The sequence below is a fragment of the Plectropomus leopardus genome, chromosome 8, assembly GCF_008729295.1.
Source record: "Plectropomus leopardus isolate mb chromosome 8, YSFRI_Pleo_2.0, whole genome shotgun sequence".
In the NCBI taxonomy this organism is placed as follows: Eukaryota; Metazoa; Chordata; class Actinopteri; order Perciformes; family Serranidae; genus Plectropomus; species Plectropomus leopardus.
The window spans coordinates 4,859,579-4,886,950 of record NC_056470.1 but is presented as its reverse complement, the minus strand read 5'-3'; the positions used below and the strand labels follow the sequence as shown (position 1 = coordinate 4,886,950).

Genomic DNA, 27,372 nt, shown 5'->3' with positions numbered 1-27,372 from the left:
TCTGGTTAGATTTAACCTATTGACATGGCTAGCACATATGCAGTCAACTTTTGGGCATATCCCTAGGACAATAGCAGGAAGAGAAGAATGCTTCTTTGTTACATGGATGCTTCAGTTTCAACCCTCTTTAGACTGCTTTGCTTATCACTTGACTAAACAAAGGCCGGTTTAGATGAACTCCAATAGGTGGGATGCTTTCTCTCAAAAACAGAGTTCAGGATGCAGAGTGGGTTTTGAAAGCCAGAGAGTTCAGCAGCTGGCCAAGTAGTGGCTGAGTCATTGCTATTGATCCATAATCCTTTCAACCCGCACAGATATATTATGGTCATTTTGTGCCATCCTGCAGTAAAAATCTTACTCACTGCTCACTTAAAAACAGTCACCTCATCCTTTTTTTTTTAACTTTAAATGCTCCCCCAAAATATGAGAGCTGCATCGACTCAAATCGCAGACAGGAGTTATAGATTTATACCACTAGATATTACACATTTTAGGTTTCATTTGCTCATTAATTTTTTTTAACTTTGCTTTGCCCCCAGGATAAGATATTTTCATGATACTTAAGTAGGCTTATGTATTGAAAAAGCAATTAGTCGTTCTTAAGAATGCTATATGTATACGTATATATATACAGTACTGTGCAAAAGTCTTAGGCCACTTTAAATAGAACCAGTATAAAGTATTAAAAATGCAAATATTTCAGAATAAAACAACCTCATCAGGCTTAAGTTGCAAATATTTACTGTGACCTCTCTTTCCACTTAGCATGTCTTGAACTCTCTTAGGCAGGTAATATGAGATTTAAAATACTAATCATCTGGTGTATTTACACCAGGTAGCATTCAAGACATGTCCAAAGCTCAGTATTGATTGTTTGAGCTACCTTTTGTTATGGTTGTATGATTCCATGTTTCACACTAAATATTGACCTCAGTCTTGACTTTTGAGTTTTTTGCTGTATTAAAACATTGTATATGTTCTCTGTATTCTTTGTATCTTCATAAAGAGACAAAGTAATAAATGTATATATTATGTCCTCATTACCATACTGTATCTATTTTTTCCCCACCCCTAAAATCACACCATTTGTCATAGCCAGAAACTCAGGATGAACAATAGTATTGGCACGTCATCAGTATTGGCAGATATATTTATTTATTTATTTATTTTTTTACTGACAAAGTGGAAATGTATAAAACATCAACCCTAACTTGAAGTATTTTTCTTACTTTACCCTGAATCCGAGTTAACAGAGTCACAGATATATGCAGAGCTCCTTAAAAAATCAAAAAGTGTAATGATAAGTACAGTTCTAATAATTGTCAGTATCATTGTAACAGAATAAGATGGAACAAAAAATACCAGCATTTAATTCACAAGGTCAGTCGTGAATAAACTGGCAGCGGGGCAGCTCCAGGTTATGTGTCTTGTCGACACTGAAAATGTTGATTTTCTGGCTTTTCTGGCTTTCAATGAGAACTACTCTTTTACATAAATGCTTAAGCAGTCCCTTATATTTTTCTTTTTTACAGTGTTTGTTCGGATCTTATGTTATTAAAAGAAGGGTTAATAATAAGGAATTATTCATCAATTTACTATAAACCCACAGTGTATTTGTGAGGGCTGCAAAGTCAGAATCTCAGGGCTCAGTTTGCATGCTTTTGTCCATGTGTGTAAGTGTGAATGTCCTGTTGTAGGCTAAGCTGCCATGATTCATAAACTTCTGGAGATGTACAATAATTATTCATGACAAGTAACACCTACCATGTGTGGGTGGGAACACATGGAGTCATACTGACATGTTTCAGCACGCAAGCCGTCTGATTTTTCACACGTCATGTGGTTGTTTTCCACACGAAGGATGAGGCTTATACTGGAATTTTTTTGTTTTCTGCAAAGGGAAGACAACTTTAGCATGCAGGTTATGAAGACCTCCTGGCTTCTTATGTGTATTACAGTGACTGACTGACATCATAATGCATTGGTACTGAGTAAAGTAAACCAGTAGGTCAAGCTTAGACCGGAAATTCAATGATTGTGCCTTCAAAATAAAGGTCATGAGTAATAAAAATATAGGCCCTTAAAGGGATAGTGAAGTGGGGCTGTATGGAATACTTATCCAGCTAACTGGGAACGTTCCCCCTGCATTGGATAACCTTACTTTCAAGTTGCAATAATATTTAAAAAAAAAACCATTAAAATCTAATGTTCAAAGAACATTTTTAGGATGTTTATCGTTCCTATAAATGCTGACTGAGAAGCAATGTTTTAACTGCAATGTTCTGAGGATGTTGTGGTGATGTTGAGAGGTGACAGATCATAAAATGACCTTTCTTTTAATATGAAAATGTAATGTAATGTAATAAATTACTCACAAAAAAATAATTTTTAACATTTTTTTAATATTTATAGAGAATGTTATCCTAACTTTAAGAAGAACATTCTGGGATCTAAAATAAAACTTGTCATTGAAAATGTTACTAAAACATTGCATTGGTTGCACTGTACCATTTTTAGAAACAAAAATTGCTAACTGGGTATGTTTAGTCAGTGTATTACCTACAGTAGCTGGCGGTCAGCGCAGAAACAGATGGGGCGTGCACCCCACAGCTCAGCATTACCGTGCTGTATAGACAGGTTGATACCAAAATGTGTTTTAGCCCCTTTAAAGAAGGCCTGAAGTTTTGTTTCTGTCAGATCACGTAACAGCCTCTGACAGCACTGTCTGACCCACACAGCAGACCAGCGGTGGATAAGAAATGTGCCAATAAACCAATTAAAAAATAGAACTGTGGGGCATCTGGTGGCTCAGTGGATAGAGCGGGCACTCCATGTATAGAGGCTGTGTCCTTGCTGCAGCGGCCGCGGGTTTGACTCCGGCCTCAGCCCTTTGCTGCCTGTCATCCCCTCTCTCTCCCCCTTTCAAGCTTGCTGTCCTATCAATTAAAGGCAAAAACACCCAAAATAATATCTTAAAAAGAAAAAAAGAAGAGAAAAAGAAAAGAAAAAAAAGAAATGTAGTGCCAAAGGAAAAGGCTGTGTGACGGCGAGGTGAAGCGGTGAAAATACTCTAAATATAGCGTCCACAAATCTGAACAGTAGTGGAAATTTAACTGACTGTCTTGATGTATGTTCTGTACAATAAACTGCAAAAATTAAGAATACCAAAAAAATTTAAAAGTAAATAAATATAGCATCTACTTAGACTGATATTGATTTTTTTTTTTTTATGGTGGCTAAAATTCGCTTTAATATCAACGCCTCTCTATCTCCGTCCCTATCCTACTGATTTCAAATAAAATCTATTAAGAATCTGTAAAAAGAGAAAGTCAAATAATATCACAAACTTAATGTCATGTGTCAAGAATAGATACATTTGCCTGGATGTTTTTGGTGCCAAATCCCTTATTATAGTATAATTACTAATTGACATAAATTGAGGCAAATACTGACATAGACTCAAATACAAAAACTGTGATCAAATACAAGTTATACCTAGATATTAGAAACATATACAGTATGTAAAGATGAACGTAACGAAAGATGAGCCCCCATCCACCCCAGCTATGCTTAAGTGAAGCCAAAGTATCCCGGATACAGCCACTGACATCTTGCGCTGGTGACGTCATTTAGAGCCGGAGTCTGCACACTAGTGCTATCTGTGGAGGGGAGGTTCTCCCCAAAACAACAGACGACCAAACGCAAGCGGCGCTATTAAATGTGAGCGCACGGATTGGCTGTCAGCCCTGTCAATCATGGCGGAAAATCCCTCTTTTTGTATAACTAAATAACTCACTAAGTAATAGCCTAATAATGATAATAATATGAATCAAAACAAAACTAATCATAAAAAATATCAATTGAAAAACATCAGGGTGATGATTACTACAGTCAGTAAAAGAAACAATCTTTGGAAGAAATGTATTTGCCATGTACTTTGAGTTTCTAGTCTAGCCTATGTCACATTCACCAACATGGGGAGGATCGAGACTGAAAAGTTTAACTTTGAGGTAACTTTCACGTTGTCCATTGTTATAGTCCATGATTAGACACAACTACTCTGTTTTTGCAGTATGCATTTTATGTGACTGTTTTTTTTAAGCATATTCGCTTGCTATGTTTCCGCTCCACAACCTTATTTTGAAAACCACTCCCGGAAGTGAGTTGTGGGGTACGCTGTCTCGACTCGTACTTAAACAGTGTTTTGCTTTACCTCCTTCTGAACTAAACAAGTGACAGCCTTACAGGAGGAGGGAGAAGAACTTTTTTTCTATCTCCGTATTCTCCTCTCTATCATGGAGGCTCAGGCACATTTCTCCCGTGAGGAAATAAACAGCACGGTGTGGGAAGTCCCGGAGAAATACACACGACTCAAACAGATAGGGACCGGGGCGTACGGCTCGGTGTGGTGAGTGTCGTCTACCTTAACGCTCAGTGAAGTGTGTGTGTCATAGTTGGGACTGGACCGTGTCTGAATAATGTTTATTCTGAGCCCAGCATTCATTAACGATAGCTGCACGGGCTGTGTGCAGCGTGTGCCGGGCCTGGGTTATATCCTGGAACGCCACTGGACACCAACACACTGTCAGCACTGAAGACACAGCTAGTAACTCCTGTTATCATCAAGTTATAACACCTGACACCTCGTAGCACAGCCTAGCAGCATATGTTAGCACGAAGACTACATATCCCATAACGCTTACCTTTCAACCTGAAATGTGTTTGTCTGTGCTATAATAGGAAAGACGGAGCTATTTTAAAATCTCAACATTAAAGATGGCCACGTTCCACTTTCATTTCTTCAAGCAGTTACATACAAGGCACATAAAGACATTGTGGAAGCCATAAAATGTGCATATTACATAATACATATGCAGATATATGTGCATACACAAAAATGGCCTATTGTATATTTGCATGTAATGAAAGTCATAGCACAGAAATTAAAATTAAATTTAGAGGATTTACAGGGGGGTCAGGCCTCAAGAGAAACACAGCTTTCAGTGGCAGCATTCTGCTGTTGTGACATTCATTTGTTTGTTTAAACAAATGGAGTAAATACACTGGACACACCCAACATCACTCAACATTATTGATTTTAAGGTGCCATATTGTTTAACCAGCTAATTAGATCAATAAAATCAGTGTTGAGTATTAACGTCAGCCAGTGCTGCAATTTGTAATATTTTGTGGTATTGTATTCGATAGGCTATATTGTAGGGGTGGGGGATGATACAGCATTATTTCCCCTCATTATTCACTCATTTATTCACCTTTATTTATATTATATTATATTTATAGGATTTGCATTTTAAGTTTATATTGTGTATTTTATTTTAAAAAATAATTATTATAAATTGAGCTGCTGGACACCCAAATTTGAATAAAGTATCTTCTGTCTAGTATCGCTATATTTATGTGTGGCAATATCTTATCAAAACACGGCCACTAAGTGTCGATTTTTTTATCATAGAAAATATTAATATGAGAATTACAAATAAAGCTTTTGGTAGCCTACTGGAATGATTAAATCAATAGCTTTTCAAGGCCACTAGACGCATTTTGCGGCAATAAAAACTATTAGAGCGAGATTAAGAGAATGAAAATTTTACTTTTAATTTTTCTTTTGGGGCGATTTGTGATGGAAAACTGCTTTATTCAGTGTTTTTACCAGTTTAAATCACTTCAATTCAGTAGAAATAATAGAAGACCATCGCAGATAACTCGGCTCCTGATAAAAACCTCTTATACATCTGGATCTTATGTTATCAGAGAAAAAGATGAGCAAACATTAGCAGGTGCTGGTCTAGCGGCCCGCCTCCGACATGCTGATAGCCACAAAACAAACTCTTCATAACTATTATTTATATTAATATGCAGGGCTCATTTTTAGAAATAACACCGTTTTTAAAAGAAAATGTAATATCCCTACATTAAAATCCAAGTTGTTGTTTCAAAGCTTTTCGATACAATTCCAGCTTTGTTATTATGATGAATACTAAATTCCTTTTATTCCTACAGAGAATAAACCGTGTTGCCCACTGTGCTTTCATCTAATTACTGCAGTAGACCACAAGCACTTTAGTCAATCACAATCAGATATTTATGTCTATTTAGTCTTTTCACTCCAGCGATGAGAAATGATCATACGTTTCACCATCCATACAGTGACAAGGTGGTTCCCAACTGGTGGGTCATGATCTAAATGTAGGTGTAAAATTTGTAAGAATGAAAACACACTTTAATTCGAAGTCCTGTGAACTTCCGGCATAGAGCTTTCAAATTGAAGTGTGGCTTCTGTTTATCCTTGCAATATGTATTATTTCTTTTAACAGATATTGTTTTTTTCAGGGCTGATACAGATACTGACTAGTAGTTAAAGAGACCAATAACCAATATTGGAACCGATATGCATTTAAAATAAAAACTAAAATCTTTTAGTCAATATTTGGAATTTGGAATATAATAAACTCCAACACAAAACTTTGCTGAAATGTATTTGGCAAATGTTTAACCAAAACTTAAACTTTAAACATCATACACAGCAAGTTCCCAGCAACTTTTTTTTATAAAGTCAAGTGAAAATTTAAATAAAAGATGAATAAATAAAAATAGTTCCCTGAGGTTTTACAAAGTAAAAGTTCCTCCCATGCTGACACTTTCTTTTCACATTTTAATTAATTTTATTGGCAATTATTACAATAAAATGCAGATACAAATAAAAGGCTAACTTTCAAATATTGGCCCCTATTTTCTTTGTGCTCTAAGCCAATGTTTTGTTAAAATTTTTTGAAATTAAATCAAATATGTTGTCATTTATAATTTGTGGACCTTGAACTAATGACTAAGGAGAAATTTGGACCCCATGACTGGACCAGGTGGGAGCTACCGCTGTAACATATACATATTTTAATAGATTATAGCACCATAAAATGGGGTAATTTTGTAGTTCCATTGCACAAATGCTGGATGACATCCACTGAACATTTACTTTCAACATTCTTTTGTTGTTTTTTTTTTTGTTTTTTTTTTAAAACCTAGTCACTGCATTATGGCCAGTTTTGGTGTTAGGCCACACTTAGTCTTAGCTCTGTTATTTATCCCATTGAGGGTGTTTACAGATCATGTTTCTGTATACACTGAGCAACAAGAGCAATGACGGTAAAAATTCTTAGAGCCTTTGAGGGGGAAACCATCCAAAAAATCAGAATGGTTTCAAATCCATCCTAGTGTATTTTGGTGCTTGTTGTAAGAACTGCAGCTGTCACTAACCGTGGTTTGCAGGATTTTATGTACTATAGTGGGAGTGATGGTCTGTTAAAGCTTTAAAATGTGACCTTTAAAAGAAGCGCCATCTGATGAACTTGGATCAAGCCACCATCATTATCTGTCATTTTGGCAAATTGCACAACTCACATTAATCATCCCTTGGGAAATTGTAAACATCGGACAAAGAAGGAAATAATAAACAAAAACATCACCAACTGTTTCATAAGTACTGTGTATGTACTGGTTTTATTCTAGATGCTTATCTGGCTCGGATTATCTGCTACTTGCAAAATTGCTGTTAATAACCAACATCAATGTTGTCCAAAGCACTATGCTCAAGTGATGTGTGTAATGTGTGTTGGTGGATGTGGCTCCAAATAGCCTAACAAGCCTGTCCTCCTACGATTTGGTGCCCTGCAGATCACTGCAGACGTGCACATCACGAGTTGCCAAACATTTACATGTTCATATTCAATAAAGCACAGACCCCCCCCCCCCCCCCCAACTCAGAGAGAGAATGAGTCCCACGTACTGTGCCTCCATCTGAGAACGTCTTTGCAGTTGCATGATTTGATTTTAAGCGAGAGTGAAACCTCAAAATAGCCCCTCCTGTCATTTCTCACTGCTCTGACTTCAAAAAGAGTGAAATCATAGTGGTACGAGAAGATACACGTAGACTCTTGAGTGCAGAGCTAATGAGTTGTTTTTTCATTATTCATCACAGCTCAACAATAAATGAGAAGACTAAAGAGAAAGTGGCCATCAAGAAGCTCCACAGGCCCTTCCAGTCAGAGATCTTTGCTAAGAGGGCCTACAGAGAGCTCCGACTGCTCAAACACATGAAGCATGAAAATGTGAGTAGATTAAACCCAGCACTTACTTACAGACTGTAGATTTCACATACTTTTTGCCTTTAAATTGCATAATCATTTTGCATTTTAAAAATGACTGTATCCTGTGAATGCTTCAGCTCATCATGTCTGCACACATGCCTCTGTATTTGTCACCTCGCTCTTTTAATGCCAAACAGGTGATAGGACTTCTCGATGTGTTTTCACCTGCCTCAAGCCTTGATGACTTCCAGGACTTGTGAGTGTTTTTTTGCCATATTTGCAAAGCCCTCAGGCACAGACAGACAACACCCTCTTATCAGGGAGGTGTGGGGACATAGGACAGAAAGTGTGGAGATGTATGACGCAAAAGGCCACTTATATACTATATGGTCAAAAGTAAGTAGACACCTAAATGTTACACCTATATGTGAATACTTAACATCTCATTCAAAACCATGGGCATTAGTACAATACTATAACAGCCTCCAGTCTTCTGTAGAGACTTTTCTTAAGATTTTGGAACCTGACTGCTGAGATTTGCTCTCATTCTGCCACAAGAGTATTGGTGAGATCGACCGCTAATGGGGGGCGATAAGAGATGGCACGCAGTCATGGTCCCAATTCATCCAAAGGTGATGAATGAAGTCAGGGCTCGGTGCAGGCCAGTCACAGTCAAGATCTCCTACACCAAAGTGAAAAACATTTCTCTCTGGATGTGGTTTTGTGCACACAGAAATGGTTTTCCAACTGCTGCCACGAAGGTTTCATGATCTTTTTGGTTTCTGCACTCAGAGTGTCGAGGAACCAGGGAATAGTAGACCTGATTTATGCCCACTGACACTGCACAAAGCACTGTTAACACTAAAATACACAACTTCACAGTAAATAATACAGACCATTTTTATGCCTCAGTGCCAGCTATAGCCGTGGCTGAAGGCTTTGGGCTCTATCTTATGCTCGACGCAAAGTGGCGCACAGCACAACGTGTCATTGCTAGCATCAGACAGGCGGCATCTGTCATTTTCACACCTTGGATCCATGTCCTTTAAATAACAAATGTACTTGTGCCCATCTGTGTGACCCTGGGCATGTCGGTCTTCAAGTGAGGCGTGGTCACGCGCACTGTTTGCAGATTGCTATATTGAGGCAACAGAAAGTGCGCCATTAACCAAATAAAAGCTGGTCTGAAGTCAAAGGCACAGTCTGTTTCCTGCTATTTAAAGGACAGATTAATCAGATAGCAAGATGTGACTGCATGCGGTTCAAATGTTTGGATAAGTCAGGTGGAACATCACAATACAGCCCTCAAAGTCCCAGCATTCTTTGTGGCATGTTGTGTGTTGCACAACATTGATATGCGTCATGGATGTCTCTTGGACATAAATGAGGACACATTATAGGACTCAGTAAGACGTGAGGCTGAACTGTGCGTGCCGATGCCAGTTAACCCAATTATGCCAACAGCAACAAGCGTACTGCGAGATCAGCTCCTGACGTTTCTGCTTTATTTTTACACTGAGCGGCGAGCTTTGTTTACCCCTCCTCACATCACTGTACACTTTTCTTCATTGTAAGGCAGTTCTGGAGGCTCCAAAAAAATGATTAAACCTGCACCGCTACGTCCTCCCATGCCTGCGTTACCTCTGCTGCTTTTGTGGATATCTATTGCTTCCACAAATTGTCTGCTTGCGAGCCCTCACCTCGCGCACAAGCAGATCGCTTTCTTCAGCAGAAAACCTCTCACATCTGTAATTCGCCAAATCTGTCATTTAGATTGCAATCCGCCAATTCCTGTGGACCTGGCTTTTAAAGGAAATGAGAGCTGACACACAGTTTGGTTAATTCATGTACCGCCCAAAACACACCCATGACCAATTCAAAATAGTCTAAATACACCTGGCACCCAAATTATCCGCTGTTTAACTAACAAAATGGACTTTTGCACGCCCTGAACACATTTGCGCCATGCGCTTTGGACTATGCGCTGTAGATCATCTTAATAGGGTCCTTTATGTTTTGGGGTTTTCTGCCTGTTCCATTCTTGTAAACACAATATCTCAAGAACACCTTAAGGGCATTTCTTCAAATTTGACACAAACATCTATTTGGACTTAACAAAGCACTCAGCAGCATTAAAATACGATTGGTCAAAGGTCAAGGTCACTGTAACGTTGCACCCATTTGAATGTGATATCTCAAGAAGGCCTTGAGGGAATTTCCTCAGATTTGGCACACATGCCCATTTGGACTCAATGATGAACTGATTAGATGTTGGTGGTCAAAGGTCACTGTGACATCATCTGTCTTATTCTTGTAAATGCAATATTTCAAGCACACCTTAAGGGCATTTCTTCAAGATTCGGCACAAACATCTATTTGGATCCAACAAAGTACTAATTAAAATGTGGTGATCAAAGGTCAAGGTCACTGGAACCTTGCATCCATTTCATCCTTTTGAACATGATACCTCAAGAAGGCCTTGAGGGAATTTACTCAGATTTGGCGCAAACATCTATTTGGACTCAAGAATAAAGAGATTAGAATTGGGTGGTCAAAGGTCTCTCCAGAACAAAAGAATTCATTAGAAAAATATCTTATAGAATTAAAAGAGGAAGTGGTAACATTATAGATCCATTGGGTCAAAGGTCAACTTCACTGTGACATCATACAACTCAGGAACAGAAGGGTAAGATTTAAACTTAAACTGCAACTCGACTGGTATGCAAATTGCATTTGGCCATTTATCAGTGACTATTTCTATAGGACAACACTGAAAATTACATTTAGATTTTTTTTTTTGAATGATGAAGATTAATGTGCTGGTAGGATAAATACATTGAAATTAAAATTTGATCTTTTGCAGCTGCAAATCAGAAAGATACTGCATAGAGGAAAAGTATATGAAGGCTGTATAAACTAGAGTGTTACATAAACATACACAAGCACTCTAAGCTCTTTAATCTAAGTATAAAGCGTCTTGGATTACAGTTTTAAAAGGGAATGGAAAATAACAGCAAAGGAAAAGCCTTTTCTTGTGCATTAGCTGTGATCTTGAATGAATAAAGCTTGTCTTTTGTTTGGACTGTTCAATAGATTTAATCACGCTGTCCATCTCTTTTTCTCAGCTACCTGGTGATGCCTTACATGTTTACTGACCTGTCGAAGGTGCGAGGTCACCTCACAGAAGACAAAGTCCAGTTTCTCGTCTACCAGATGCTCTGTGGACTCAGGGTGAGCCAGGGTAGCCAACCTTTGAGAAAAACACAATTTTATCATGAAACATCATGAGGACATATTGAAATCTAATTATAATGAATTAAAACTTCACGACTATGCTCCAAGGTTATCATGTAACATTATATTTTAACGTATGCTACAACAGGTACAGAGAATTGCCTCCACTTTGGTGACATTCATCTGTACATATTATGAAGGGTTCAGTGGAAGTCAACCACCTATGCCTGTAAAGTTATGACAATATATGACATTCAGAGCATTAATATGGAAACATTTCCTCAATGGTTAATTTGATATCTTACGAAAATGCACAAGCAACGGTGTGTATGATATAAAACAATAGTGTTGTCACATTATGTACTTGAGGTAAAGTAAGGTATTTCCTATAAAGTTAAATAGGTTAGGGTTTAGGAAAATAAACATGATTGGGTATTGTAATGTTAAGTACCTAACATAAGGTTACATAGGTTAGGGTTTAGGAAAATAAACATGGTGTACTTTGAAATAACTCAAAGTTCACTTGTTTTCTCGTACAGTCCTGTGTTTGTTTGACCCATCTACCAACCCTATCTGCCTTGTTATGCAGACTTTTGCTCTTTATACTACTTCCTCCTCTCCTCCCGGTAATGGTTAACGCCATTAACTCGTTCAGCACTGTTGCTGTTGTCTTTAGTGCTGTTTATGCACCTGCCAGCTGCTAGCTCATTATAACACAATGTTCGAGGTACTACAAGTTATTTGAAAAAAAAGGAAAGACAGATTAATCCTTTGAAACTTGAGCAATTTGGTTTAATTTTTGGTCAGAAATACGACTAGAATGCAACGAAATAAGAAATCACCCAAAAATTACCAATAAATTAGTAAAATGCCTAAAATTAGAATAAATCTGTAACATAATTTTAAATATTTACTTTTGATAATTTCATTTCAGCATTTTTCCCTAACTTTAAAATAAAATTCTAAATCCACTAATTTCTTGCATTTGTGGAAATTTTTTTACTAAGTGGGCTTATTGCCCTTTTTCCTCATGTTTTTTTTAAAAAAAAGAGACTGCACCAATGTGTCACTTCAGATATTAAAGGTTTCATGAAGTATACAAAACCATATACATATTATACTATATTTAACTATAGTAGACCGTTATTAGGCAAACTCATAGTGCCAACAGGCACACTAAAACCATCATGTAAACAGGCATATGAAGAATACACAAATATCAAAAATAAATGTGATATAGCACACACACATTTTGGATATGACTGCAATAACTAATGTCTGCTGCCTGCTCTGTCCCTCTCTGCAGTATATTCACAAGGCAGGAATCATCCACAGGGTGAGTACAAGTCACACGTCACTGGATAGGGTTGACATTCGAGCTTAGGTTGAAAAGAAAATTAAAAGGGCAAATGTTTTTGTTTATTATAAATGTATCTTTACACGCTGCTTATATGGTTTGTAATGTTTGCAGCTTCTAACGAACATTATACTGGCTCAGATTTTACACAGGCACTTCTTTCTGTACAGAAATTCATGGGAATGTGGATTTAATTTGTCATTGTTATCGAGTCAGATCCAACCCTGCCCCAACAGGTAGGATGAGTTCACTCTGTGATGTCTGCAAGCATGTCTAGAAATGTTAGGACACACCTGTCAGCACTAGTGCCAAGTGGGTGTGTGTGTAGGGAAAGCTGGGTTGGATCAATGAGGCACGTGTATAAAAGGCAAATGTTAATGGATTCTTGTCTCTTAGAAGCAAAAATAGTCAGAAATAACACGAAGAATTATTTTAAAATTTCATGTTTTTTCAGAGTTGCGTAGTTTTTATTTGTGCAGGATTTCAACCAACAAGATCTGCTGATAAATCTACTCTTTTCTTGTTTTGCAGTGGAAGTAATTATTATTAACTAAGCTTTTAGTATGTGCGATTGAGATCAGCTAATTGTGTGTGTGTGTGTGTGTGTGTGTGTGTGTGTGTGTGTGTGTGTGTGTGTGTATATGATCATGCACACAGTCAGCGTTCCGCTGGTATTACTCTTGTAATCCCTAACACTAAGGTGTTACCAACACTCGCTCACAACAGTGGCACACTTATCACACACTATTTTAGGAGTGACTCTGCAGAAATGCTGCAACGAGTCTTGCGGTCAGCTTATACTGTAGTTGAGTCACAACACTGAATCCCTGTTAAAAAACCCAGCAGTATTCAGGCACTGAGGCATTAGCTGAGCCATGTCAGGCTACAGGAACTAAAAGCATTGAGATTCTTCCTGATCCTAGTTTTGATACTGTACTGTATGAACATTATAATTTTCCAGTAATCACTGTCTGCAATAAGTATCCATCACTCAGCTCATTTGCTTTTACAGGATCTGAAGCCTGGAAACTTGGCTGTAAACCAAGACTGTGAACTCAAGGTTTGTACTTCCAAGGATTACACTAGAAAACATGACAGAAGCTGAAATGGTAGAGCTGCTGCAGCTGCTACATTAAAGGATTCCACAGGTACAAAAAGAAGTAATGAAATTTAAGACATGCTATGACATACGGGAAAGAGGATATGGATTTACTAACGGTTGTTATGCCTATGCGATGACAATTGCCATGGCCTGAGGGATTATGTATTCTGGCTGTCTGTCCATCTGTCTTTTTCTTGTGGACACAAAATCTTAAGAACACCTTGAGGGAATTTCTTCAAATTTGGCACAAACATATACTTGGACTCAAGGATGAGCTAATGATAATTTGGTGGTCAAACGTCACTGTGATGTTGCGCCTGTCTCATTCTCGTAAATGCAATATCTCTAGAAGGCCTTGAGGGTGTTTCCATTAATTTGGAACTCAAACACATGAAGCATGAATCCAAACGTCCATTTGGATCCATTAATGAACTGATTAGATTTTGGTGGTCGAAAGTCATGGGACCTATAATCTTGCATCTGTCTCATTCTTGTGAAGGTGATATCTCAAGAACGGCTTGAGGATACTTCTTCAAATCAAACGTCCACTTTGAGTCAAGGATGGACTCTCTAAAATCTGGTGGTCCAAGGTCAAAGGTCACTGTGACTTTGCTTCCATTCCATTCATGTAAACACAATGGGTCCTTTCCAACACGGCAATTTATGTGTCCTCCCTTTGTACCTCCACCGGTGACCCGAAAATCATTTCCCCTCCGCCATCTTGAAGGATCTTCCAACTGCACTCACCTGGAGGTGAGGATAGAGGAGATAGGAGGCTTCTGGAGGAGCCCAGAGCAAGGATACACTGGTGTCTCCTACACGGAAGTCTTTCATCGAGTGGTGACACTATGGAGCTCCTCGAGGGTCACAGACATTCTTCATTTGCTTTGTGTCATATATTTGCTGCACCTCCATACGCGTCTCATTTATTATCACAGTTTATTCTCTCAGTGCTCATTCTGCAGAGTCACTAAAGAGATTCCCATGATGAAATGTACGTCTGATTTAATGCGCCGTCTAATTGTGTGTGATAAAACTAACAGTAAAGAATTTTTTGGACATTTTAATTATAAGTACATTGGCATCACACAAATCAGCAGCGTATTTCACATAGGCCTTTTTTGTTTTTGTTGTTTTAAAAGGACGTTTCAATCAATGATGCCACCCTTTATTAGAACTAATCTACCAACCGACCCGTTAACGTGAATTAATCAATGACCTGAACCCAAACCGCACAGACTGAAGCTGTGTGTGTCTACACAGCACATCTGCACGAAGACAACCAGTTCTCACCTCTTTCATGTGATTACATCTCCAGTATGATCTCGTGCACACAGCTGATATCCTACAGAGGTTTGTTTATGTGTATATTCATTGTGGACACAGAGATGCTTCCTTGATATCAAAACACACTGTTAGACCTTCATATGTGCAGAGGGAAATATTTCTACTGGACATTATGACTGGAGAAATGAATCTAAATATGTAGGACTTGAACAGATGCTCAGATGCAGAATAACGCAGCGCAGCAGCTGATGATGAAGCTGCTGCTGTGTGACAGAGAGGAGAGAGGAGAGGAGGAGGTGATGGAGAGAGAGGAGGAGGAAGAGAGGAGGGGGAGGTGTCATCACTAACACACACTCTTACACAGACAGGCTGTGTGGTGTATAACTGTAAGGGAATAAATGGCTTAAAAAATTATAACTGATCCCTATATGAATTAAATTTTAAAGGATTCTTCTCTCCCTGTCAGTCTGACAGCTGATCAGCTGTGCAGAACATGATCTCCTCCTCGACTCCTCCGCCTGCATCCTTTGTGGGAGGGACTAAGACGCGAGGAGAGGAGCCGAGTGGAGGATGCTTGGAGTTAGGTTATCGAGTTGGAAAGGACCCAGTATATCTCAAGAAGGCCTTGAGGGATTTTTCTCAAATTTGGCATGAACGTCCTCTTGGACTCAAGGATGCACTGATTACATTTCGGTCAAGGGTCACTGTGACCTGAAATCCATTGCATTCTAGTAAACACGATATCTTAAGAAAGCTTTGAAGAAGTTTTCATTAATTTAGCACAAATGTTCACTTACTTACTTACTTAGTTACTTACCTACTCTACTGATTCAAATTTGGTGGTCTTCGGTCTCTGTGACATTACATGTTTTGGCCATAACTCAAAAATGTACTTGCTAATTATGAAAACATTTCACACAAATGTTTAAAAGGATAAAATGATAGTGATACCATTTTATATATATATATATATATATATATATATATATATATATATATATATATATATATATATATATATATATATATATATATATATATATCAGTTATCTAAATGTTACTTTATCAGAATGATCAGTTATCTAATTCTACAGATTTGTTTTCATGTTTCAGATTGTAATTAGTTTCTTTGCCTCTGATACAGATCCTGGACTTCGGGTTGGCTCGCAGTACAGACGCTGAGATGACAGGCTACGTGGTGACCCGTTGGTACCGGGCGCCTGAGGTCATTCTGAACTGGATGCACTACACCCAGACTGGCAAGACAATCATAGCTGTTACATATTCTTACCTTGCCGTCGTCTCAGTATTGAGTTGGTCTGTCAGTTCTGTAACCATTTGATGTTTGTTGTGTGAAAAACATGCCAACTCCAGTGACAGGGATTTCTTTACTTTAAGCAGCGGCTCGTATGATACTTTATGGGTCAGCGTTTTTTTCTAATCCTGCCGCTGGTGTGTGAAACGCATTTGAAGTTGCATCTGTGTCATTTTGACAATAAATCTTTTTTTGCCTTAATCTGTTAGCAGTTGACAGAGATGGGTCTGACAGCAGCCTGATAGCGCTGAGACTCAATGACAGAGCTGTCACTGCAATGAAACTGACTTTCCCAGGATTTATGTTTCTTTAGGAGATAGTGGTTTTTCATTTTGTAAACAGCATCTACAGAGAAAAATGTAGCACAGAAAGCAACTCTGGCAAGTTTACATCCTTCACAGAATTGTATTACTCACCACGTATCCCCCTGTATATAAACAGCACAATGAATTCTGCACTGTAATGTGACAAGGAACTTTGCACTGGCATACAAATGTCACCTTCCCCATTCGTGTTGCACTGAGCTGAAGTTAAAACAACCATAGTGGTGTGTGTTCTGCTTGGGTTCTCACTCATGTTTGTTTTTTCTGTTTTTATTCTAGTGGACATCTGGTCTGTGGGCTGTATCATGGCAGAAATGATCAATGGAAAAACCCTTTTCAAAGGGAGAGACTGTATCCTTTCATCAGCCTTGACCATTTACTCGACTAACTGATACTTTTGAAGCCTGTGTGAAGCCAGAAATATAAATTGACTTTATGGTTTTAAAATGACAACACATAAGTTTTAATATCACTTAAATCATTGTAACAGTAAAGCCACTTGATGAAATAGTGAGAGTTTTATTTGATAATCTTTACCATGAATCAGGTGAAAAATAGAACACAAAACGTAACTGCAGTACATACATGCAGCAACGCGTTTCTTAAGGCAGCCTCCAATGCAGCTATTGTTGCTCTACTACATACATTTTCTATAGATTTTATTGTTACTTTTTATGTTTTATGCCTGAACAGCTGTGGCGGGACCCAATTTGTTTTTGGGTTTTTCGTAACACCATCTGTGCCACTATTGTTAATGTGATATTTTAAAAACACCTTGACGGGATTTTCTCACATTTGGCACAAACGTACATTTGGACTCAGTGATGAACTGATTAGATTTTGGTGGTCAAACATCAGGGTCACTGTCACCCTGCATCTGTCTCATTCTTGTGAAGGAGATATCTCAAGAACGCCTGTAGGGAATTTTTTCAATTTTGGCACAAATGTTGGGCTCTACTGATTAGAATTGGTGGTCAAAGGTCAAGGTGACTGTGACTTCATAAAGTAAGCTACATTGCCATAACTCAAGAATTCATACACTGATTATAACAAAATGTCACACAATTCTTTTGAAGAATTAGATTTAGAAGTAATGACATTTATATCCAAAGGCTCAAGGTCACATTCACTGTGACATCATAATGTTCTGCAAAAATGCTTTTTGGCCATTATTTAACATCATATCTCAGGAACAGAAGGTGAGGCATTTGGTTGGACACTAAATTTGTGACACTAAACGTGGGTGTCCATGAAACTGTGCTGATTATACAGATTTTCTGTGTGATGTATGTGAAGCATCCATGTTTTCACAGGCACGGATGTAAACTCGAACTGCAGCTTAACTGGTGCATGGTGGCATACAACCAGGTGTTGGTAATTCTAGTTTGCACTTGAGGCACTCCCTGATTTATAGTGTCCACTAGCAAATAAAACTTTCACCTGTGGCTTTTTGTTTCCTTTATCATTCTGTTTTATGGACCCGCTTTAAACCCTAACTTTTTAACTGCTTTTGAGTGGATGATGTTTATTGATCCACCAGGACAACTTCAGGTTAAAAAAATCCTTGATGGTAACCCCATAACCAGACATGGACCAGCTGACACAGATTATGAAGGTGACTGGAGTACCTAGCCCAGAGTTCATACAGAAGCTGGACAGTCCAGAGGTAGGACAAATTACATTGGTAATAAAAATCATGAAACTACAATTTGCCAAGGACATAGTAACATAGTAAAGATTTTCCATTCTTTAAGCTGTACCTGTTGTGGGAGTAAAAATATATAATTTGTCCTGAGGGTGGCACCAGAGTGACTTTTATATTTATTTATACAGACAACAGTGATACCCTTAAATGCATGTAATTTGAATCATTCTAGACCAAAATGAAAAATACCAAATGTGTGCAAAAACTGAATAAATACAGTGTAATATCTAACTTGGATTTGCACTATCATCTGTTAAAATTTAGATTTATTGATCCTTAATTTAATTTCTCTTTTATCTTTGAAAACAGGCCAAAACGTATGTTAAAGGCCTTCCTCGCTATCCCAGAAAAGACTTCTCAACATTGTTCCCCAGAGCCAGTGCAAAGGGTGAGTTCAGCCATAGCCTTTTTAACCCTTCTGGTCCACCTTTCTTTTTTTTTTTAATGTTTATACTTTTTGATCACACTTAAGATAAATTTGGTACAAGTACAGTCTTTACCTACCGTCTACAGTGCTAGTCCAGCATAGCAATAATGAATTAAATGTTTTTTGTTGAAGTAATCATTGTGTCATTTTACAACACACAATGACTGTTTAAATGGGATGGAGTGCATCTTAAAGGGTAACTGGTATATTTCAACCTGGACCCTGTTTTTCTACTGTTTCTGTGTGTCAATAACTAATGGAGACAACATTTTTTTCAATGGTCCACTAATCAGCAAGGGCGCAGCATCTGGCTGTGGAAAACAGGCTGCAATGTAAGCACTCCGGGCATGTTGGCACCGTCAGTTTACATCCACTAAAAGTGCTTGTTTTACCATTGACAGGCTCCGATTTTCAGTGCGTCTGACAAGATTAAGCAGAGGATCTCTACAGAGGTCGACCTCTTTGTTAAATAGTAAGATGCTTTTTGTTTAACCAGAGACAGGCCTGAAATCGCCATCGTCATACCCACCAGACTCCATTGAGATGAATAGTAATTGTATCATTATAGTGGCTGTATCAACATACCAGAGTTTCTCAGCCACTTAGTCTGCTAGGTATCTCGGTTTTTAACTCGTGTTCCAGCTCCAATTTGTAAATCCAAACACTCACTTGAGGCAGGAAAGACTTTAACAAGGTTTATTTTGGAATGCAGAAAAATACAAAATAATAAAAATACAACACGCAAGGTCCTTCCATACCGACTACTAGCTTGATGCCCAATCCTCAAATAAAATGGTAAAAAGAAACATTTGTAAAGCATGGTCAAAGACTATTTCAATTTACACCTATGCAGAATTCTCGTCGTTTCCTGCCTTACGGTACCATAACTGTGGTAAACAGCCTAGCCCGCATTCTAACAGAAACATTATAAAAAAGTAATACAAATATAAACATATCTACTACTTTACACCACACAAAAAACACAGAAACTGTTATGTAAACCTAAATAAAATCAGAACCTATATTATATGTCATATACCAAAACAAACATTTTTACTAAGTATAAAATATGTGATGGAGTGAAAACACACTTCATCCAAAGTCGTCAAAAGCAAAATTAAACTCACAAAATCTGTCTTGGTTCTGTTTTTCAATGGCCCAACAATCATCAGTTCTAGTTTGGTGAAAATAAACCTTTCAGTCACATTCAGATAAGAAATTATGCTAACTCTATACACACTTAAATTACTGCATACTTAAATGGAGTCTGGTGTGCTTGGTGCTTTCATGATTGACAAAGTTACTCTTTAATAAAAAGATCTATCTCTGTAGGGATCATTTTTAATTAGTTGTCAAACATTTCTAATAACAATCTGAGCCTTTCAGTTGCAAAAACAAGCACTTTCAGTGAATGGGAATTGAAAGCAATAAACTCAAATACTCAATAAATCCACTTATTCCCTACCCACATTTTTAACATGGGAAACCGACTGAGATTGCCCAGCCTGCAACAAACACTTTGCTGATGCTGTATCTATTTGAAAAAGTATACAGCTTCTTATTGACGATGATAGTATGCACTTTGATCCATGCATCTCTTTTCGACTTTTCATCCCTTCTCTGCTAATGATGTACTTGAAGCTTTGCAAGCCACTGATATCAGGAGTTCACCTTGAGAGGATAATTTGGATCCTTTTTTATCTAAAACTCTCCACCCCAATTATTGCTGAGCAATTAATGCACATTTCATCTTTTCTACCGTAACAGGCAGATTTCCCAGTGTTTGGTAATTAGCTCATTATTTCTTAACATAATAATTACTGTCCAGTTTCTAAACTACCCTGCTTAGCAGAAGTCCTGGAAAACAACCAACTCTGGTCTTTCCATTCCACACCAATCTGAATTTAGAGCTGATCACAGCACCATTTCACTTGTTACAGATTTACTTGTTAAAGAGACACTGTGCTGCCATTTTTGTGGATATGTCAAAAGCTTTTGATAGTTAATCACTCTTTGCTTTCATGAAAAAATATTTAATATTGTTTTGGGTAGAAAAGCTGAGAGCTGTACCCAATTCTGAGTTGTCAGTCGAATCAGATTAGGCTTGCTAATGTTTGCTAACATGCTAATGTTATTAGCATACGCCTACGGCATTTTACATAACATAAATTAGTTTAGCGGCTAGTGGACTTTATTCATAACCAGATTACATGTATTATTGATGCTTTCTCATACTCACTGCTGGTTTAAGTCACTTCATCTCCCGACAGAACAGCAAAGATGATTTGCACGCGCGTATATTCAGTCTGACAATGTTGAAACAGAGCAGCTAACGTAACGTTAGCAATAAGTTAGCATAGTGACACCCCCGGCATGCATGTCGTGTTTCCGGAGTACGGCTTTGTTTACATATGTAAACAAAGCCGTACTCCGTGCTCTGTCTCTTAACCCAGAGTTTCGCGGAAAACAAAGCTGATGATTTATTACAGAGTAAATAGCCTTATCCTCTCATCTTCCACTTCACTGCTTGTCATCATCTGCCTGATGGCAGAGGCGCATCTAATAGCGGATGTTATGGCTCATGCTTTCACTTTGCATTAATGATGTAGTCTTTGCTCATTTAATACATATATCGATACAGATCAATGGACCGTTACAACCCTAGTTGTTTGCATGTCATATTTCACAGTGCAGGTGCAGATTACTTACCATACAGTATTACAATATACAATATACTATACTGCATTTTATTAAGTTAGATCTTTATTTTTAGCATGGTATATAAAAAATTAAAGCGCAAGATATAAAAATAAAAAATAGTTAAAAATAAAAAACCTATCCCATATATATGTGTGTGTGTGTGTGTGTGTATGTATGTGTATATATATATATTCACAAAAACCCAGTGTAAATTATTCTATAACTATGGCTTTTGCATTTCTCCTTTTTCTTACCATCATTCTTAACATGTCTTTCGACCTCCACTGCAAACTAGATGAATGCTCACACCACTATGTCATGAAAACCTGCCATATGGCTCCTGTCAGTATACATGTTTTAAACACTGACTGACATGTCAAAGTTGAGGGTGTTTGTTCGATCAAATTGTTGCTTTATTTTGTTCCTCCGACTGCAGGCATCGACCTGCTGGAGAAGATGCTGGTTCTGGACGGAGACGAGAGACCTACAGCTGAACTAGCTCTGGAGCACCCATATTTCGACACCCTAAGGGACCCAGATGATTTCCCCGAGCCTGCTCCATACGATGACAGCCACGACAACGCTACATTATCCCTGGATGAGTGGAAGCGTAAGTGAAAAACAAATATATATAGTATAATCAGTCTGCAGCTTCAGTGCTGTCAGATGTAAGATAATTATCTATGTACAAGCATCGGGAGAGAATGCAGTTATTGACAGAAGTAGGTCCTCCACTACGCCACGGCAGGTGGAGATTTTTACCACTTTCAGCGAAATGCGAAAAAACTATATTATTTATACAGTCTATAATATAGACCCAATCACAGTCATAAATGTTTATTTACAATAACTTCAGGGTAGGAAACTGCCACATCACGTACGTATAGTTAAAAAATGCTAAGCAAACTCTGCCTTTACTGATTAGTTTTAAGCCACCTAAGAAAATTAATATTTAAAAAAAAGATTCACCTCTTTATCTTGCTGTAAGACACCCCTTACCAACAGGGATTTGAAGTCGTCATATCAAAAACACCAGACTTTACTGAACGGAGTGTAAGGTAAAGCGGAACAAATATTCAAACATTGTGTACATTTAAATTGTTATTGATATTGTAGGTGGCTAAAATATATTTTTCCGCAGCCCTGTCCACAACAGTACATCGCTTAGCTTCCATGCCGATGTTGTGGGACTGTACTTTCTTTTCCAGAGGAGAGTCTGGGGTCAGACTTTTTTATTTAAAATAAATTTAAATTATTACCTTTTCAAATTGCATGTCCCTCACCTAAAGCAAAATTCAAAAATACAAGTCCTTCTTCAATGCTTAATTTTTTTTAATGCTTGACCTGTTTTGCATAACCCTTCCCCCTAAGAAATAACGAACAGTCCCTATCCCTAACCACTGACAACTCACAGAGCGCCTAGTCCAGTTAAAGTCTAATGCATCTGATGGGGTAAAAAAACAAACAAACAAAAAAAAAAACAACAAACGACACCAAATCACAGAGATGCTGATTCGCACAGGACTAATATTATCCCTTGACCTCTGTGTCTGCCGAATTATGGGAGGTAATTTGCCCTGGAATTTTTACTTAAAGAATTACGGACACAGTTGTTAATCAGGGGTTTAAAATCACAGACCCCCTCTGCAATTATTACAAATGACTGGAGGTCCCTATGTAATATTAGTCTCGTGCGAATAGGGCTTTAGACTGTGGGAATAAAATGTATTAGTTTTGAAAATTGGTGACGTTCCCCTTTAACCCTTTAACACCAAGACCGTCATCAGTTTTGTTGTGCTGCATTTAGATGCTTTTCACAAGCATTTTAACCTCTGAAAGCTGAGAAGAGACTTGGATTGATTTCTTTCAAAACACAGAATAAACATAATGAGCAACTTTGCAAGAAATATCCTGCAAACTGTAAAAAAAAGTTAAAGGTGACATGGTAATAATGAAAACAAGAGAAAAATGTACAGAAAACTAAAACTTTGCAATTTTATTAGTTATATACCTAAAATTATGTTACAGAAAGAAAGAAAAGAACTTTTTGGCTCTTTCTTGAGGTTATTTTCATGTTTTTTTTGTATGTTTGTTTTTTACTTTACTTTTTTCTTTTTTTTCCCCCTTATTTTCCAGTAATTTTTTTGTCATGTCTTATTCATTTCTTGCTATTATTTTGCTCGCTGCCCTCTTGATGTTTTTGAAAGAAACCAAGGTAATCTGCTTAGGTCTCAAAGGGTTAAGTGTTAGCCATTTTGACCATATTGGATGTTTTACAGCAACACAAGCATTCTGTTGCAGGGCTACTGTTAATAATTGATGTTAAAATGCAGTATATCTTTAATGGCTTCCTGTTTAAATGACTGGAGTTGTGGTCATGCAGCAGCTGCAGAAATCCAACCTTTCCCCTCTCTTTGCACACAGGGTTATGCTTCAAAGAGGTGAAAAGCTTTGTGCCGTTCCCACGGCGGGACTCCAAGAGGAAAAACACCCTGACTATGTCTCCATGACCTGATGAATGTCCTGTAAACACTGACGGCCCGCCCTACACAGCAGACAGCCAATGGTGCCCTTGTATATTCCAACCACGGATTCACTCGATTTCTTTTAACCTGGATTTGTTGAGATTTTAAATCAGTGTTCAGAAGAGTGATTCTTTTCAAACTGACACTTTTTTGTGCAATTATTTCCTAAGTGTGGACTGCTCCTCATGTTACACATTCCCTATCAGTGGATCGTCTTGCAAATGTATTGTGACCAGATGTCACAGGGTTTACTGTAAGAATTACTGTAATATTGTTTTCCAATTAAATAATATGACAAGATGTGCACAAAGTTTTGTTTTTGCAGCAAATAGTACATTTTGCTGCCCATGGATTGACTGGTGTGACTCAGCCTTAACAAAGTCTGGAGGTGAAAGTAGCTTCATCATATGTTGTTCATCAAACAAGGTTCCTACAGCTTAGTGAAGTATGTGATTTAAAACCTTTAGGACTTTATTAATGTCACTCGGAATTACATTTAAGACCAATTTTCCAAAACTGACATTGAAGAGAAAAAAAAACATGAACCAATATCTATCACTTATAGTTGGGTAGAATTTAGCCTGAATATTTATTGTTACATAAAACATCCTTTTTGGCGTTGTTAATGTGAGAAGAGTTCAGTAAATTTTAATTTAATTTAATTTTTTTTTAAATATTCAAAGATTTTACAATTGAAAGTCAGGACAAAAAATATTCAGAAAATCTTACATTAAAATATCTTGGCATTTTTAAGACTTTTGATATGTTGATTTAAGACACTTTAATACATATTAAGGCCTTAGTTTTAGATTTATGATTTCAGTGCCTTTTAAGACTTTTTAAGGATCTGCGGGAACCCTGTTAAAATTACCATCAAGAGACAGGGCCTGGATTTTACTAATGAATGCCCTGAAAACCTCTGACCTGCAAAGGCCTCTAAGATGAGCTGATACTTCACCACTGTAGTGCATGATATCATTGTTGTTGGGCGCAAACCTCATATCTCTACATGGCACCATTTTCATTTTTTTCATAAATTAATTAATTTGGTCCCCCTTTATGTCTATCGGTGGGTTTTACCATTTCTCAGCCAATGAAATGTATTTTAAAAAGCTTGTGACTAAACCTGTCTCCACTGGGTCCTTTTAAAAACAGTGTTTTTTCTAATTCCTAAAAAAATAGCAATTTTGGAGATAGGAGGTTTGCACCCAACAGCGGCGATGTAAGGTCATAACTACTGACAATTGTATAGCCAGCCCTCGTGAATCTTTCCAGTATGATGCAAGTTTTTAATTTGTATTTGACTCCAGTATGTTAAGAGGCTGCTGTGTGATGTACGGTATTGAACTGAGCTCAGTCATTTAGGTTTACTTTGTTAAACTCATTGTGATCTTTATTATCCTAATGGTGTCTAAATTTGGTTGACCAAAAGAAGTGCAAAATATATGGCCTGTTTTCTGGACAATTTTGTGTTTCTCAATCTGCATGTGAGATTTCACCGCTCGGATTCCAGTGATGACGAGTTTAATAGTAATTCATTAAATTACTTAACAATAACAACAACAAAAAAAACAGTACTAGTTATTTTGAGACAATGCAATGCCAGAAAAAAACAATTAGGCCTAATAAAATCCTTTCCATGTCTGTGCATTTTTAAGACTTAAAAGATTAATTAAATCCATTTAAATGCGCTCTGTCTCTATGGCGTCTGATGTTTAGAGTCGGCCTGATGGCAGTGCAAGGCTTTGTTCAAATTACAAGGCGTAAAGCTCAGGAAGGGACTTAAGTTTTAGTTTTCGTCACTGGTCAAAAATCCCATAATAAAGTTTGAGCATGGTGCAATTCAAGCCAACTGAGAGAAAGCTAGACTCCTGCACCTGATCTTGGCCCTGTTTTCAACCTTTAGGCTTGAAAATCTAGGTCGTGATAAGAGTCTTTGGCCAATCACAGGCCATCTCAGAGAGTGCGTTGGCATTGGCTGTTATACGAATGCATCCCTTTGGTGAAAGCCTGGTTCAGCGATGGAGAATCCTGCAGAAAATGTTCCAACACTGGCAACAACTGTCTACACTCTAAAGCAACCCAAAAAAGGAAGACAGATTTATAGAGTGTCTGATAATGAATGAAATCAAGTCAATACTGGCAAAGCATTTCAGAGATGGAAAGAAAAGAGTTTAGCCCTCTGCTAACCAGAGGATCACAGCTGTGGCTTCAAGTTCACATTTTTGTGGCCAACATTAGCTAGAGCCTCAAAACACAGTGTGTCCTCCATCTTTCTACCCACCACTACAAATGCAGCGCTGGGAGGAGATCAGGCAGCAGCCCCAGAGACTGAACCCCAATTCATTGTGTCATCTATTTCAAAGGCGACCCTCCACTCTCTGACCATGAGATTTATTTTAACCATGCAATAACCTAAAATATAACAGTCTCTAACTCTGAGTAAGTGTGCATGAGCATGCATGTGTGTACATTGGATGACAGGACAGATGTTGTGTTTCCACTCCAAATATGGCTCAGAGGGTTAGTTTGCTTTTTTGATTAAAAACTGCACATTTAGAAAGCATAAAACTGTTCCAAGAGCGTCACAGACTGGAGATCTGTCATTGGCACCATTCAGTTGCTTGCGCGCGAAAATCGTGGTCTGGTGACGTCAAGAGGGCGGGCTAAACTTGTATCAAACTGCTGTTATGAAGGTAGCCCACGGGCTACCACAAAAGCGGAAGTTAGACATTTCGCTGTCAAAATAAAACAATATAGATTTATATATGAAGAGAAAGACACCTCAGTTTTTTGATTTACTAAGTCTGGAAGTCTGGCCTCAAGACTCATACATTATTTTAAAATTACTCATCCAAGAGAACCTCAAAACACTTAACATATGCCCTATGGTTGGATGTAAAAGGATCAAACAGAAAATGCGTAACAGCAGATAAGAAGAGTTGACATAGAAAGTAAATAGAATTGTACCTTGTATAATTGACAAATAATGATTCATTGATTAGGCTGTATTATTGATTACACCGGGGCTGCTCATCTAACTTCTGCCACATTCCACTATGTGCATTGATAACACGGCCATACTCTGTGTGGCAAAGAAAGACTGTAAAAATTATACATATCGGCAGAAATAAACAACAAGGTACAGTTAAATTCGGCCTCGCGTTACAAGTAATTCCTAGTAGTCATGTTATCCATAACCATTGATCCTACGCGCCAGCAAGGACTTTATTTTGAATGATGTATCCGGAAGTCCCATGTTTTTGCTTTGGCTAATATCGTTTTAGCACATACT

At 37.8% G+C, this 27,372-nt stretch overlaps 1 protein-coding gene across 1 annotated transcript; it reads left to right on the top strand.

Moving 5' to 3' along the window:
* The first annotated feature begins 4,169 nt into the window (after positions 1-4,169).
* On the top strand, positions 4,170-24,377 carry mapk13 (mitogen-activated protein kinase 13). The gene is made up of 12 exons (XM_042491221.1): positions 4,170-4,408; positions 7,994-8,123; positions 8,300-8,358; positions 11,228-11,333; positions 12,643-12,672; positions 13,706-13,753; positions 16,227-16,341; positions 17,000-17,071; positions 18,307-18,386; positions 18,735-18,813; positions 21,989-22,162; positions 23,977-24,377. The coding sequence occupies exons 1-12, from the start codon at positions 4,296-4,298 to the stop codon at positions 24,060-24,062; spliced, it is 1,092 nt and encodes a 363-aa protein (XP_042347155.1). The 5' UTR covers positions 4,170-4,295; the 3' UTR covers positions 24,063-24,377.
* The last annotated feature ends 2,995 nt before the right edge of the window (positions 24,378-27,372 follow it).

Coding starts and splice junctions, on each gene's coding strand:
- mapk13 (XM_042491221.1), top strand. CDS start 4,296: ATGGAGGCTCAGGCACATTTCTCCCGTGAGGAAATAAACAGCACGGTG. Junction 18,387..18,734: donor AGAAGCTGGACAGTCCAGAG/GTAGGACAAATT, acceptor CTTTGAAAACAG/GCCAAAACGTATGTTAAAGG. Junction 18,814..21,988: donor CCCCAGAGCCAGTGCAAAGG/GTGAGTTCAGCC, acceptor CTCCGACTGCAG/GCATCGACCTGCTGGAGAAG.